At 44.6% G+C, this 16,250-nt stretch overlaps 1 protein-coding gene across 2 annotated transcripts in view; it reads left to right on the top strand.

The window, feature by feature from the left end:
• LOC126529484 (uncharacterized) overlaps positions 1-15,947 on the top strand; it is a 99,946-nt gene extending 83,999 nt beyond the window's left edge. For both annotated transcript variants that reach the window (XM_050177072.3, XM_055069795.2), the window contains exons 2-3: positions 1,130-1,520; positions 5,979-15,947. In XM_050177072.3, coding sequence (XP_050033029.1) covers positions 1,176-1,520; positions 5,979-6,302 — 669 coding nt within the window. In that variant the 5' untranslated portion in view covers positions 1,130-1,175 and the 3' untranslated portion in view covers positions 6,303-15,947. The remainder of the gene's footprint in view (positions 1-1,129; positions 1,521-5,978) is intronic.
• The last annotated feature ends 303 nt before the right edge of the window (positions 15,948-16,250 follow it).

Genomic DNA, 16,250 nt, shown 5'->3' with positions numbered 1-16,250 from the left:
AAAGAATCCCAGGTGGTCAAAATTTCCGGAGTCCTCCACTACGGCGTGCCTCATAATCAGAAAATGGTTTTGGCACGTAAAACCCCATAATTAAATTTTTGTGAGAATGAACAGTCATCAAATCTCTGTGCTGTACTCCGTGTGTCAATGACAGCCATGCAATCTCTGCTATTAGCTGTGCGTTGCGGCCACACGAATAATTGGTGTCAGAGAGAAGATTTTCCTACGGTAAAGCGGTTGACAGAGGCCACAAATAGTATTCTAGTGGCTACTAGGACACTGCAACTTCACTGTCATTGAATGTGCCGACAAAGCGGTCTGTGTGGCACATGGAGAAAGCGAAAGCATCTCGATTCCGTTGCCGAGAATGTATGCAGGGCGGAACCTCAGCGTTATGGCCCTTACAATCACACTTACAAAAGGCAATGCACCGCAGTTCATTAACTGGCACATATGTGTCATGAACCTATAGTGAAGCTAAACGTTTACAGGGTTTTACTCGACCAGGAGAAGCGCATTACTAGGTCACCTGCGACTAGAAGCTTTCTTGACGAACGCTTACGGATTCCTGATTGGAATGGAGGGCATTGCCCATTGCAGCACCATGCAACCATCGAAGAAACCATAAAACACCTTCTGTGTGGTTGTCCAACATACAAGGACGAGAGGCTTGCCCTTCGGACACTTTAGGACACTTAGATGACAAGTCTTTAAGGATGAGAAGATCATGGAGCCGTGGCCTCGTTCGTCTGTGATGTGCAAAGCCACAAAAAGGGAGCTGAGTTTCAGTATTGCTCTTGTGTGTGCTTCACGGTTCAAGCTGATCTTTAGTGTAGATTTGTTTAACAGTACAGTGCTCTGCAGACACTCTCCGGGGCTAACTAAAATTGTTAAAGGGTTCCACGAAATTCTACCATTATAATAACGTGAGATGCACCAGCCTGCATGATCGCATGTGGTGATGAACGCTTCATTGTGTATGTGTCCGGGCAAAGTGCGAACTTCCCCTTCTCATCTCTCAGCCCTTTGACACCTGAAGTTGACCGAAAAAAATAAAAACGGAGCTTGGATTTACTGTCCATTTTGGAAGTTCTGCTAAAACATTCATTTGTTCCTTTCCTCTCCGCAGACACAAGTAGGGACCCAAGCACCGAGGCGACCGGCTCACAGTCACCATGATATCGGCGATGCCAGCGGTTGCCGTGCGCCGCGAGCGGCGGCGCAGCAAGAGCGGCCGGGGTCTGGGCTCGCGCCAGGGCAGCGTCGCCTCGCTGCCGCACCGGCCCGACAGCCTGTCGACGCTCAACTCGCAGCCCAACGGGGGGGCGGCGGCGCGGCGGTGGCGGGAGCGCGGTGGCACCATCCAGGAGCAGCGAGCCCGCGTGCTCATATACTTGGCCACCTTGCTCCTGGTGGCCGGACTGATCCTGCTCTTTATCGGCGTGGGGGGCAGCATGACACACACGCGGACCGTGGGACTGCTCTTCATCGCCGTCGGCGCGCTCCTGTGTCTCGTCAAGGTCGGTGTCGATCGCGCGATGCACTGCCGAAGGCCATCGAGCCTGCACGGGTAGCTGATGAGCGATAAGAAACAAAGCCACCGGTTAAACCTTTCTCAGAAAAAAAAAATAACTTGGAGGACGCTCAAGCTTCGCTGAAGTAAACGCTATAGCGTTATCTAGCCCCGTTGACGCCGACACCGACACCACGTGTTCTGCAGCACGGTGCCTGATAGAAATCGATGGCGGACCGATCCCGGCAGCGGTGCAGGGCAGAGCAATGGCTCATACTGCCATAAGCAAGAAAAAAGGTGTTTGTGTTTGAGTTTGCGTAGCAAAATTGTGTTTTCTCGTATATTCAAATTACAGACTGACGCTATCATGTCTGCAACTTGCGAGTCGGACTTTACAAATTTTCTGACGCATATTACTTTGAGAAATTCAATTAGTTCAGTAACGCCTCTGCGACACGTGGATGGCCTGCGTGATTGTGGTTCGGGATGATTTTTACAGCGAAGCTGTATATGACCAGGGTTACGTGCACTTTGGCTCTCTGTGAACGAAAACTATCATCATCAATGACCCGTACCCCGGTGAGCAATGGCTCATGTCCCGTAAGCGAGCGAAAATTGCATTGACTGATAGCTTCGTAAGGTTCATTGCTACTCTCTTTGCGTCAATTCGCTGCGATGACACTGCCCCTGTTGTCGTGTCGGTGATTTCATTGTGGATGTGTCGGTACTGAAAAGGGAGCCGTTTACGGGCTCCGTGTTGCAGACCCTTGCGGCGCCACGCTGATCAGGCCCAACCGACCACCCAGCGGCGTACGTGCATCGATTTGGCATTATCAAAGAACGTGATTTCAGTTGCGAGTGAAATAATGACCACCGATCAAGACAAATCAGTGAGCGTACCTTTTTCCGCGATGACCACCTATCAAGACAATAAATGAGTTCGTACTTTTGTTCAATGCTCAAAATTATATGTCGCGTCCATGTCGCGTACTAGACAGCTTTTCGGGTCAGCCACCTTCACGAAGTGGAATGGCTCATGATTTTTGCCTGATGGACAACGCTGCCGACGGCGGACGCCGACGCCGACATATGATTTTCTGTAACACGGGACCCTTAGCTCTGTCGGGTTAAAAATTATTGCAATTCTCAGGTTTTATGCACCAAACCCAACATCTCATTATTTCTTTGACGTGCACCGAAATCGAAGTACATGAGCGTTATCGCATTTTGGCCACCTCGGAATGTGGCCACCATGCTCGACAGCTAAACTTCGACCTCGTGCTCGGCAGCGCAACGCCATTGCTATTGAGCGATTGCCGCGGGTAATGGCTAGAAAGACCGAGCGAAGAATATAGGGAAAACCATGAAGGTTATCTGAATGGGAGCATCTCGTTTTCTACCCTGCATTGGAGAAGGAGAAAACAAAGGGAGAACGAGACGTAAAGGAAGAGTAAGTGCGCACCATCGGGCGAGCGCAATGCAGGCGCGAGCTGAAAAAAAAAGTTGTTGCCGTTTGAAGGAAGGGCACAATATACTGTGTTGAGCCACTTTTGTGGCACTTTTCTTGTGTATACGAAATGATGATGGCTTGTTGAGCATTGCCCTATGGAGGGGTGCATGCACTGCACTCAGTGTACCAAGCACATGAGTAGCCCTTGGAGACAATGTAGTGCTCTAATAATCAGCACATGAAGGAACAGACAGTGAAGATAATGAAAGCATAGTGGGTGGAACTTGAGTTTGGTATAATTAAATAAAGGCGATCTCTTAATACGCAATAAGAACTAGATTCCTAATAAAGAAAATGAGACATATAAGTACAAATAAGGACAGTATTGCTGGTGCATGGAAGCTCCATCTGCAATCTCCGCATAACTGGTGCAATGATCTATAAAATGAGCTATGGCGGTGGCTGTGAGTCTCTATGACATATTGAGTCTGTACTGTGTATTCAAGTACATGTATTCATGAGGTAAACCTGGTGCTGTTAGCCACCGCCATTTCTAGCCAAATCTAAGGCTTCCCATCTGGATGATCCACAGGAGCCTCTGGGACTTGTAAATGTATCCAGCTCTTCACTGTTCGCGTAAAGCCGCGTGTATGCACCAATTCTTATAAAAAGAAGTAAAAATTGACACTCACTTGAGTACCCTTACGTGATTTCAATGCAAGAGCATTACGACGTCTCTAATTAATTGATTACGTCCATAATAATTTACCTCATGCACTGTCACGTGTCCTTCACAACTCTACCTTCATCTATCCTAATCCATCTTGATCTAATTTTCAATAACCTTAATCCGCCTTAACCCATTAATTAATTCCAACTTAATTCACTTTTCTCTATTTTGTACCAACCGTAATCTACTTTAATTCACCTTAATCCACTTTGTTCACCTTAATTCACAATAGTGCACCTTTATTCACTTTAATTCACCTTAATTCAGTTTACTCCTAATTAAGTAACCTTACTGTTATTCTAACTTTAACTCACTTTAGTCGACCTTAATTGACGTTAAGTCACATCTGTTACCCATAATTACTAATATTTAGCTTAGTTATGTCATTTACTATCTTCTGTATTACTGCTGACATCTCATGCAATACGATGATAACGTCACTCATTGAGGACAACAACGCCGGCTTTTCTACCTCACGGGACATACAGGGTGACCATTTTTAGGTTTTATGGCATTTAAAAACATAGCCTGTTGTAGATAACATAATTCTAGTCCTTGAGATGGAATATTTAAAGAGGTGGACAGTACTTGCGCGAGAACCGGAAACACATATTAAACTAATTAACAAAAAAACGCTAATTACCTATTGAATTATTTACCTTACAGCACATATTACATTTTAGGTATTTTAGCTGGTGAGTTTGCAAGGTGTATGCCCTTGGACTGAATATTCAGAATGGCGCCAATTCGGAGATATGCGAGATGAAACTTGATCTAAATATGCGCTGTTACAATTTTTAACGAAACGTTCTTTTAGGCATCGAAGCACATAAGTAACTGGAACGCCTATGTATTTCGCTCTACATATTGAGAAATATTATCTCGCTACTGGGGTCATCCTAGATATTAACTTCAAGTGGATACGTCTTGAAAGCTCACCGTACAATTCATAAATTACAGCTACAGCTGCAATTCGTAAATTGCAATACGTGCCAGAAAGTATTTAATTTAGAAGTTAATTAACGATTGTTGTCAATTAGTTGGATATGTGTTCCGGTTTCGCGTTGTAATAAATTACGTCTCTTCGAATAATCGAGCTGGGTGACAAGAAATATGGTACGTGTCAGGCGATATTTAAAAATTCCCTAAAACTTGAAAATGATCACCCTGTATAATGCTTTCGCAATAAAAAAATAATAAAGCATGTCCAGGACATTGCATAAAAGGAGAAGCAGACGTCTATCAAGTAAATTTAGAGACAACAATTTCAAAAACTTGTAATGCAGCAAGCTCCTGTATAAGGATAAGAATCTCGATTCGCAAAGCATTTTGTGAAGTGAGCACTTTCCGGCAGTGGGTGATCTTTTTCGGTAATGACATGCCCAGCATCAGGATCCAGTAAAAGCTTCTCGTATGAACAATCATTGCGTAACATCGTTTTGTGATTATGGGCTCAAATTTATACCACACGGTCCGCAAGGGCACAGTGTTCATTCGGGGACCGCGTTGTCGATGCATATATGAAATTTGAATATGTCCTTGCTGAATGAGAAAGAAAAATTATTCTAAGCGTGTCCGGGCGAACATATTCGGCGAGTTCTATCGCGCACACTACTGAGGATACTGGAACGTTAGTTTTCTTGCTGGCAATACGAGCTATGCCATGAATTCAAAAATCCACATTTTGAGTCCCCGAGATGCCTGTATGCCTAGGATGTACCAGGTCTCAAGTGAATTTAACAGCCTTGAGGACTGTAGTGTTTCTAGCCGTATTTATGTTTGCAATAAGTTGCTCTACAGGACAGTTTTGCGCAGATGAAAAGCATGATTTTTGTTCGCCTCGTAATATTTTCGACAGCGCTTTGATACGGCAATCTGCTGACATTTGGATGAGGTCCGCCAATTAGGGGAAAAAAACCCTGTAGTGTCCCGCTAAACGAATCCTGTTGTTTTCTGAAGCGCGTTCGCTAATTCTAAATCACTAATTTAAATCTCTAATCGTATGACCACATGTCGACGAACAGCAACTCAAGAAACAATGTTTTCACAGGGCATCACGAGATAAAATGAAACTAAAATATTTACTATAAAAAGTTAGCTGATTAAGTGACTAGGCCGAAAAACATGTGTTGTACGTCACGGACGCTTGATGGGAAGAGCTACTTGCCAGTCGTTCACGTGGCAGGGCTCATTCCGCAATTTCGAGTGATTCAGCATTATAAGCAAATTTGATGTTCTCTCTCGTGTCGCTGGGACGATCCACTGAATCCCTTTCCCGTGCGCAGCTGTTCATCACTCCCGAGCACCACCAAACCATCGTGCGCAGAGCACGGCTGGTGTCTTCGCGTGAATCCCTGTACGTGGCGCCGGCCGTCAAGAGCGTGCCCGAGGAGACCCTAGAGCAGGTGCGCCGAGAGACACAGGAGCAGGCGGCCGGAGCCACTGCGGCGGCGACGACGACGACCAGCCCCCGGATGGACGCACGGCACCCGCCCCTGCAGCCGCACAACAGCAACAGCGGAAGCAGTCCCGCACACAGCCTGCACGCGGCCGAGACGCAAGGACTCATATCCGAACGGGGTGTGCCGCTGGCTGACGGCCGCTTTTGAGCGCCGCCCGCGCATGGTTACGCTGGCTCGCGCGCTGCGGGCAGCGTGGACGTACTGCCTGAACCCCACCGATACGCACGCGCGCGCGCGCCGACCACCTCTCGCCCAACTTTCGACACCGGAAAATTTCAAGCCGACACCTTTTGATGAACCGTGACACACGAGAATTATTGTCCCAGGAAGGAACTTCACGTGTGGGGGCGTTCGACAGTGTGGCGATGTACGGCAAGCATCGATAAGGCAATGTTTTGGTGTTGGCCAGATGTCGTGCCGTCGAGTCCTGGAGCAGTGCGACTGGCGCATGATCAGTCTCTCGACCCTGTTCGGTGCGCATGCCCTCTTTGTGAGCTTGAAGATAAAATCTAGGATCAAAGTGCGTGGGAGAAATGCTTACTACGAGTTACATATGGTACTAATAGCAAGTTTTCTCCAGCTTTGAACCGCGTATCAACATTACCTGGTGAACCTGGAAGGTTGCACATGTTGTCCTTGGGGTGGTATTCGGTAAGTGTCCGCCTAGTGGACATGTACATTTCCTCTGCTGCTGAAGTTCTGATTGGCTGGACTGGGGTACGCGTCAGAAGGACACAGGCACCCCTAGCCAATCAGCCCTTCAGCAGCAGAGGAAATGGACATGCCCACTAGGTGAGCACTTACAGAATATGCCCGCTGGATCGGCCAGTTGGCTTCATCCAGGGCCGAATGTCGCAGGAGAGACGTCGACTGCGGGTGAGATGAGAGAGGAAATGATGAAGCATGCGGGCTGCTTTATGTAACGCGGGAAGTAGAGAATGCGACGAAAGTATGTGCGAGTGCTCGCATATCAATGTGTTTCCGTGGAGCTTCTCTCATACAGTGGCTGGTTGTAAGTTTCCAGTGCTTCGGCTCTGGAAGGGGTCAGGCAGCGTGTTCACTGAGACACGGCAGCGTTGTTATTGTGCGTTTTGTATATATGTAAAGAGCTTTGCGAAGCACCTGTGCGAACAGAGTAAACATGGCGGCTGCATTGAGTCAGAACTGATTACGGAACTAGAGCGGCTTGAACACTTATTGAGTAACAGGAGGAAATGGCTGTAATATAGCGTGTGATTTGTGCAGGGAGGAAGTGCTTTTGGCAATTGAAGAGCTATCCAAATCGGCGTGCACGACGAGCTGATTACATAAAGCAGTTGGCGCGGGAGGTTCGACAGTCGAAGACCTGTGAATGATCCACCGTCTTGATGCGTATTGTGATCAATCAGTGCATACGATTCGGCCAGTCGGGATGGGTTATCACATGCGAGGCACTCTAAATCTAGGTGGTTTAAGCTGCATTTAGCGCACCATGAATTGCTATGACCGAAGGCTATCAGTGGGAGCTAAATTACGCCAACACAGAGTGTACTATTGCCGTTTTATAGTCCCCAGAAAAAAAATATTCTGGGATGTCACTGTTTTGCTGAATGCACCAACGTCTTCTGATGTCCTTATGAATCTATACACTGGTAGAGCGTAATAATCAAGGTTGCACTTTGAAGTGAACGAGGCCACTGCACATGCTTCATCAAAGTAACGTGGTAAGTGGTCCTGCTTGGTGAACATCACGAGTGAGCGAGGCGCTGAGAAAGCACTTGAAACTTCTTCGGAAGGAATGCCGTTCATTTTTTCTGGTCAGATTTCTTAATGGGGGTAAATGTACAGTGCTCATACTGGCTTGTTGTGCCAGGGATATCGCCGACGTTAAGTGAATGACGCATGGAGAAAGCACCAGGTGGCAGTTTTCGGCTTCTAATATTTAAAGGCCTTTTCGCTATTATTAGAAACATTTCAGCAACCTTCTATGTGCATCGGGGAGGTGAGCCCGTTTGGGATGTATGTTGGAACGACAGTAGTGTGCTGAATTGGGCTGCTTGGTTCATGACAAAGGGAGTAAAAACAGCGCGAACGACAAGCAGAAAGCAGAGACAACGTACATAGCGCTGTGTTTGATATGTGCAACACCCAGACATTCGCGTAGAATCGCACTTGTCCCCAAGCCTGAGAGTGAAGGATACAACGTATCTTGCTTGCATGTGCCACGGACGGGGATAGCCCTCCAAAGAGGCGTAAGACGGTAGGAGACAGGCAAGAATTCTCGAGGGAATTCGCGTAGAGACGTGTTTTGCAGGAAGCATCTCAGTAGTGTGTACGTCGTCTTTGATTTAGTTCTGTCCTTCGCGCTGTTTTTACCCCCTTTGTCGGAACGAATATTGAAAGCATAGAATTTTGACGGTTTGTCAGAGGAAGGCGTTCCATCTTCGGTGACAGTAGCACTACAGAGCACCATGCCACTACAGAGCACCGCAAGCGGTGTTTATCTTATTTGGGTAGCTTTCGCTCGGCTAGCTCAGTACGTGCTGCAAATCAAAAAGTGAGAAACCATGAGATCACTAGTACTGCATGGTAAGAGTTGGCAACAATTTGCCCCATTCACCAAAGTTCGCTTGCACGACAGCGTTTGCTTATACGCCAATACTCTGACTCTTATCGCGAATGATAACATCAAGCGGGATGGTAGGATATACACATAAACATGCAAGTTAGCGCTGAAGAAGTTAGGATAACCACAAGGCTTACATGCTGAGCGAGATGTTGTGCGTGAAGAAATTGAAGAAAATAATAATATTGTATTGTAGAAATATGAAAGTAAGTAGAGTAAAAAAGTGGAATGCAAAAGACTATTCAAGCAAAGTGACATGCGAGCACACGAAAATTTACAGGTCAAGGATAAAGCCTATGTCGCGTTAAAAAGCCGGAGCCACTTCTGTCGCGCACAAATCTGACACAGCGCGCTGAATCTATATCATCATCTTGCCGTGGAATGCGTGCATACAGACGCAAGCTCAACAAATCCTTGAGTTCATTTTGTGAAGCTGTGAATGAAGCTACTGCCCCAGTGATGGTCAATATTTGACTGCACTGAGGTAAGAAAATGTTTGTGTACACTGGTGCGGGCAGTCTTGCTACTGTTTTTGAGTTCTGTTCTTAGGAAATCAGCTGAGTAGGACTTATGACAAACTAAAAGTCGTTGCTACTTGCTGTCCTGCATGCAACACGACTGCGCTAGGTGCGCAAAAAAAGGTTATTCGGGTCTGTGCAGGCACACAATTGAAGCATAAATAAAATGTGGCGAAGGTGATGGTAACCAAATTCTTGTCTGTGCCGAATGAAGGTCGTTTTCATTCTACGACGCTTCACTTCTAACGCCCATATAAAGCAGATTTGACGGCTTGTGGTTTTGGTCGGGCGAAAGCGCAGCGTTAGCTTTGATGATGCTTTCACAGAAACTTCGATGTATAATCACTGTGGTATAACTTACGTGCTCGCATTTTCTCCAAATATGAAATGGTGCTGTTCATTGTTTCACTGAAATGACCAAGTCTCTAGGCGAAGGCACTTTTGCCAAGTTTTTTAATATTATTCTGACATTAGAAAGGCTTTATTTGTAAAATACTTTCCGAGAACAAAAATTCATACTTTGGTTAGTGCTCGAGATGTTAGCTAGAATGTACAGATACCTGCTACGAGTCCTTTTGCGGATAACTTACAGCGTCCAAGGAAATTCTTTGCAACAATTCTTTTGTGAACACAATTGAGTCATTTTAGGAGGTCCGTCAGGAGCAGCATTGCTGCGATCTGTTCCCTACGGGCCAGCAGACTATCCTGCTAATTAAGCAGCCTATTTCTGCAAAAATTACCCATAAGCAGTACAAGTCTTCTCAGGCAAGGCTTTTCAAAGATGTTTGAGTGATCAGTCGACGCTCAAATGATAGTTGCCACGGAAGGTTAACCGAACGCTCGCCTTATTTTGTTTAGCTATCCTGATGGAAGCTGGTAATTTAGGCGCTTAGCGAATAAATAACTTTTGCTACGACTGCTAAGTAAACCGCAGCAGCTTTTCTGCGAAGTATCAGTCGTAGAAAGGGCTTGAACGTCTTTGTAATCTCTATGTACACAGGGTTAATGTGCTTTCTCAATTCCCCCTGTTAACATGTAAAACTCGTGCTTTTCAGACAAAGTGTACGTTTGTACGTTTCCTGTTGCTTGTCATTGCGTGCCACTGCGCGTGCTGCTTAATTTAGTAAAACGACGCAGGAATGTTAATGTCCACTAAACGAGCTTCCAATGTGACTGCGCATGTGGAACGCTTTTACAGAAGCATCTAATGCTCAACACTAGTTAGGCACCTGCAGCTAGCTTCCAGTAAAGTGCTACTCTTCCCCTAAGACAAAAGCATTGTCCGCGTTACCTTGGCAACGATGACAGCGGTATTATCTTCAAGTCTTGTGCACCACACGCAAACGGGTGAATGTCCAAAACATTCCAGGGAGTATCTTGATATCTTGGGGCGTGCGATGCGCATAGGAGCTATACTAAGCAAAGTAGGCATAACTTCTACAGATTTAGGCACTCAAGCTTCGAACCGCATGAAACACGAGCGAAAGATCATCACCAAGTGTAGCCCCGGTGACACACCGACCACACACGCGAAGTTACTCGAGGTGAAAGTGGTGGCATAACAGGGCGTAGGAACACACGGAACAATGTAGCACCTACGTGTCATTCCATTACACAATGATGGGTTCGGGGCTTCTTGGCGCTGCGTGATTCATTCTTAGGTGCAAGGAAAAAGGTGCAATGATACAGACTGACAAATACAAGCGGGAACATAGTGCAGTTGTTTCTTTCGGGTACATGAAATTTGGGGTGCGCTGCTGCGGTGCCGGTACTGCCTTTCACGTTCTTAACTTTCTTTCCGCGGGAAGTGAACTTTAGTTCTAATACAGCGCATATGTGTGTCTGTGCTTTTATACTTCTTTCGTTCGCAGTAGGTATCATGCACACCATTGTGTTGTAGCAAAAATCGAGGCAACAAAGCACAATGATGCTGTGGTTCAAAGCGACCCATTTCTCATAAGTCAAAGCAGCGGTATCGTTATTTTACTGTTTGATGTTGGGAACAAAATTATGAAGCTAAGCAATGCATTAAATTGAAATACAGGAAGAACTAAAGGGCCACTGGACGAGCTTCTCGAACATAATGAGGCCGTCATGAAGTTTGACTTCCCTCTCCCTAAATCCTTCTCCGGTCCTGATGGCACAGCATATACACTATTCTGTGCTATTGAAGCAAACATACGTGTCTATAGTGCTGCTATATTGAAGATTTTGAAACAACGTGTGTGATATTTTTTTTTTCAGTGTGGGGCTACGGAAGATATTGAATTTATTGTTTAACCACAAATTTATTGTTATAACATGATGATGATAAGCGCACTGCAACCAAAACAATATCTAGGAGTGAAGGCCTTGTCGGTTCGTTATACAGGGTCATCATCTTTAGGATTTATGGAATTTTTAAAAATAACCTCTTGCAGATAATTCCGTACCTTGAGCTGGAATGTTCAGAGAGAGATGGTTGCACACAAAATTGAGACACATATCAAGTAATTAGAAAAGAAATTGACCAATTATCTTCGTAATTAATTGTGTTAGGGCACATACTGCAATTTACTAGCTGTAGCCGGTGAGTTTGCAAGGCGAATCCACTTGAAATTAATCTCCAGGATGACACTAGTTTCTAGATATTATTTCCCAAAGTGTGGGACCAAATACATGGGTGTTCCAGTTACTTTTATGCTTCAATGCATAAATGAGCGTTTTGTTAAAACGTAAGTGGACCAACTGTGTATTTTTACGTTGAGTTTGATGGTGCACATCTCCAAACTGGTGTCATTCTGAAAATTCGTTCCAAGTGCATACGCCTTACAATCTCACTCGCTACAATTTGTAAATTGCAATATGTGCCATAAAGTAATTAATTACGATGGCAATTATTGCACTTTGTGAATAAGTTGAATGTGTATTTAAATTTTTCGTGCCAGGGAGGTCCGCCTCTCATTACAATCCAGCTCAAGGAATGGAATTATGTTATTTGCAAAAAGTGATTTAAAAAAAAATTTCGTCAAGCTTACAATTGATCGCCTCCCCTTCGCCCCCCCCCCCCCGCCCCCATAAGCCGCGAATGCTACTGAAGAAAAAAAATCAAAGCGACAGCGAATTCGACAAGGTGACGGCAGATAGATTTCTCGTACGCGCTACGTATGCCGAAACAAACACATTCACGAACACACACAGGTTGAATAGCTAAGGCTTTCACTTCCCACTTCTTGAAAAAAAAATATTCGGTGCAGCCTATACACACTGACTGATAACGCGATATTATTCAGCCACTTTTTAAAATATCGCTTTGAGCACGCGTACATTGTAGGCATGGATTCGTCGGGTGCTGTGTGTTAGGCGTGGAGTTCAGATATTACGAGGTCAGGCCTGCTCGCCAAGTGAGACAGAAAGGCTTGTTGACCCTAACATGTTCCGCATAGTGTATTCGCCATGTATTACTTTGGATGTGCGAATGTACAGCAGATGACAAATCTTAAAGGCGGTGGTGTTTGTGACAAGAACGGGCAAACAGTTCTCGCTACGGCTGATCGAACTACAATAGGTTAAGGTATCATTGTTGATTTGGAAATTGACTCAGAGCTCGGTCCCTGAAGTATACTCAAACGCTAATGTCTGCTAACCAGCCGTGCAACTACCAACTTCGCTTGTACGTGGAATACGTTGCCTATAATAAGCTACAGAAAATGCCCTCTAATTAGACACTTTGCTTTAAGATTTGCCGAGCACATATTATATTTGGCTCCTGGCATGCTAGGTCACGAACACATATTCGTTGTCGTGTGTTTTTGTTGAATCGTCTTAATTTTATGAGTTAGTTTGGCAGAATAAATCTACACTACACAGGACAAATAGTGCAATGCATGTCACACTCACAGAAAGAGCCTAGGAAGCATGAAACTCCAGCAATGTCCGATATCCGGCTGGTGTTTTTGCAAAAGTAGCAGATGCGTTGATTTAGGTGCACCTCTTTTACGAAAAACAATACTAGATTTAAACTCGGGGAGATATTTCTCTCTGAGTTTTAATTTTAATGCAACAGCAACATGTTCTGTTCTTTGAGTCTGCCAGTCCAAATAACTGCAGCGAATGTGCTTTGTACAGCACGTTCAGGTGTAGCTGGACGCGAGAAACACATTTACTCCTATAATAACGCTCATCTAAGTGATTACAAAACATTGCACCTCGTTGCAGTGAGATTTTGAAATGTTACCGTCAAACCTCAACGCCTGTGAGTAACAGAATATCCATGACTCGCCAAGTTTTGCCCGCTCTTGAGCGAGAAAGTTTGAGAAGGAATGTACTGTTCGTGCCTGCGCTGCGCATTTATTGTTGCTGCGGCTGTGTTTTGTTTTGGTGCCATTTAAGTGTCTATGTGACGCGCTCTTGTACACAACTGCAACTTTATCGCCGTCTTGCAAGCCGTGGCCAGTCGGTCAGCTTTCAGCTCGTTCGTGTACCTTTCACCGTTGTGCTGTGCAAAGCTGTTGTTGATGTTGAGTTCCACACTTCTGTCAAGTTTATGTGTGTCCTTGTCTGTACGCGCTTGTAGACGCTTGCTTTGTAGCTAGTTACAGACATTTACCCCAGGGTGTGCTTGCACGAGGTTCGGTTCTTGCGGCTTCCACTGCTGATGCCCATGTACGTTGTTCAAGAGCTTTGCTGGGCTGTTCTGGAAGTCATTAACTTCTTTTTTTATTTTCGAACTATTTCAGTGAAGTTCGCATTCCGTATGGGAGGTTCAGGCGACGGTACCGTGACGCCGCCATGTTGAAAGTACTGTTTATATTCGGGCATATGACCAAGACTTGGTTAGCTAGCTGGTAAGGATAGTAAACCAGTATATAAGGGTTGCGGAAAGAAACAGGTGGAAAGCTGTTCGATGGAAGTTAAGCGACAGTGACGCAGATCAAGAATTCAGGGTGGAGTAAGGTGCGTACTTTAATTTTTTTTACTGTGTGTAGTTTTTAAAACTTATCAACTCTTCCATTATATTCTGAATCCGTAGACATGCTGCCGGGTTATAAAACAATAAAGTTACAAGGCAACGAGGACATTAAGGTCACCGATAACGTTGCTGGTGTAGCCTGCTGTGTAGTATAGTAATACAACCTGCCTGCGTAGTTCTACAGGCAAATGAGAAGTCTGCTACTAGAACACTTTATTGCGCTGTATATTTGCAGCCATGACTTTTTTGACTAGCTGTCACCAGCACACTGCGTATACTGCGTGAGGACAAATTTGCTGCAAACAGGATTTGGGGTAGTAGAAATTGTGCAAAATGAAACGAAGAACTTTCGTTTTCTTTTATTGCTTTTGAACATGCAGGATGTACAGAATATGAGCAGATACTTAAAGGGGCAGAATTTAGTAGCATGAGACCACTCTCGGGAGCAATATAAACATGAATATATGACAAAACTGATCATGTGAAAAAAGACGATAATAAAATAATGTTGGTGAAGGGTAGGAACACAATTCAACCTAGACTTTAAATCGAAAGACACTTATTAAAGACAAGTGTCGCACTTTGAAGATATTTTTATCGCTGGCCTATAAGAAAGGTCCATGCAGCCTCCTGTAGTTTTACCGAGTGCCAGTGTTACAGATATATCCCAACAGCAAAATTGTGAGTGCGGGTAATTGTGCTTCATCTTATGAGCCTGTGAGCTGAATATACTGACTTGAGGCAACCTTAATAATTCCATAGCGTTGTGGTGTGCTCTGGCGTTACTCCACGAAACAAATTACGCTATTAGTTGAAAAGTAAACGACAGAACAGCAAAATCAAACCGAGACAAGCCCTCCTTAGAGAAAAACGAATATCTCTAAAAGAAAGTTATTTAGCCTGTAAATAAACATGCTAAAATTTGAGTCGTCGCTACTATTAGTCACTACAGACAAGTAACAGCTTATGTCCAGGAAGCATCTTTACTGTAAAAACACAGATCGCGTGCCTTTTTTTGTGTAAATAGAAAACAGTACCCAAATATAGCCCCGGCAAAAATTGCTTACCATTCTTGGTCACAACGAAGACTGTCGCGAAAGAACCAGAACAATTGTGCGTTCCAATAAATACAGGGTCGAAACATTAAATGAGTATATCTGTGTGTGAAAGTTCTGTAACATGACGATAAAAGAATGTTCATGAAAGTCATTATGCCAAAACCAATTTCAATTAGATCTATTAAATGAAGCGAAAATCACTGATTTACATCCAAATTACCCCAAGGATATCTAGCACTCTGGCTTTGTCTTTTTCATGGCTTGAGTGATGTGCAAAAGTAGAGGTTTGCCGCTACGAAACTTGCCTTGCCATATTTTTAAGCAATGAACATTCCTTCGTTTACTCAGCCTGCGCATACAACGTTTTTCTCAAAACCTTTTATTTTCGAGTGCAGAGCCGTTAAGCCGGTGCAAGCATGTCCCGATTCATGTACACAGCCGGAGGAAGTGACACGAATTTTTATATATACCAGTTTGCGTGTACAGTTTCCAGTGCCAATGAACCATTGTGTTCTACGATGACTGTCCGAGTGTATACTCAAAGAATGTCGTGAAACATGATTTTGTCCTATTGTGCCTGAACAGTGTTAAACCGCGTTTTTAAGAGTGAACAAAGAGACGACGTGTAAATATCAGTCAATAAAATCTATCCACTGCGTAGTTACTGTCACTCATATTCACTTGTGTAATTGCTTGAGACTCTCGAACAGGGCTAGCGGCACTGTCATATCTTTTCACAGGAAACTGCAGAAGATGTGAGTGTATAAGGAAAGCGACAGTTCAATTTAGCAGCTTTAAAGAAGTCTTGATGGTTGCTGAAAAAGGTGACGGATGCGCGCTAGCGTGCACAAAGCGTCATACTTCTCGAAGCAAATGTTGCTTTCCGAGTTTTGATTACTAAACGGCATCTTCCTGTTTTTTAATGTTTATATTCAGTCTAAGAGATTTGTAGTATTTATGAAT

Source organism: Dermacentor andersoni, chromosome 8 (assembly GCF_023375885.2).
Source record: "Dermacentor andersoni chromosome 8, qqDerAnde1_hic_scaffold, whole genome shotgun sequence".
In the NCBI taxonomy this organism is placed as follows: Eukaryota; Metazoa; Arthropoda; class Arachnida; order Ixodida; family Ixodidae; genus Dermacentor; species Dermacentor andersoni.
The sequence above is the reverse complement of the archived record's forward strand: the minus strand, read 5'-3'. Positions and strand labels throughout refer to the sequence as shown.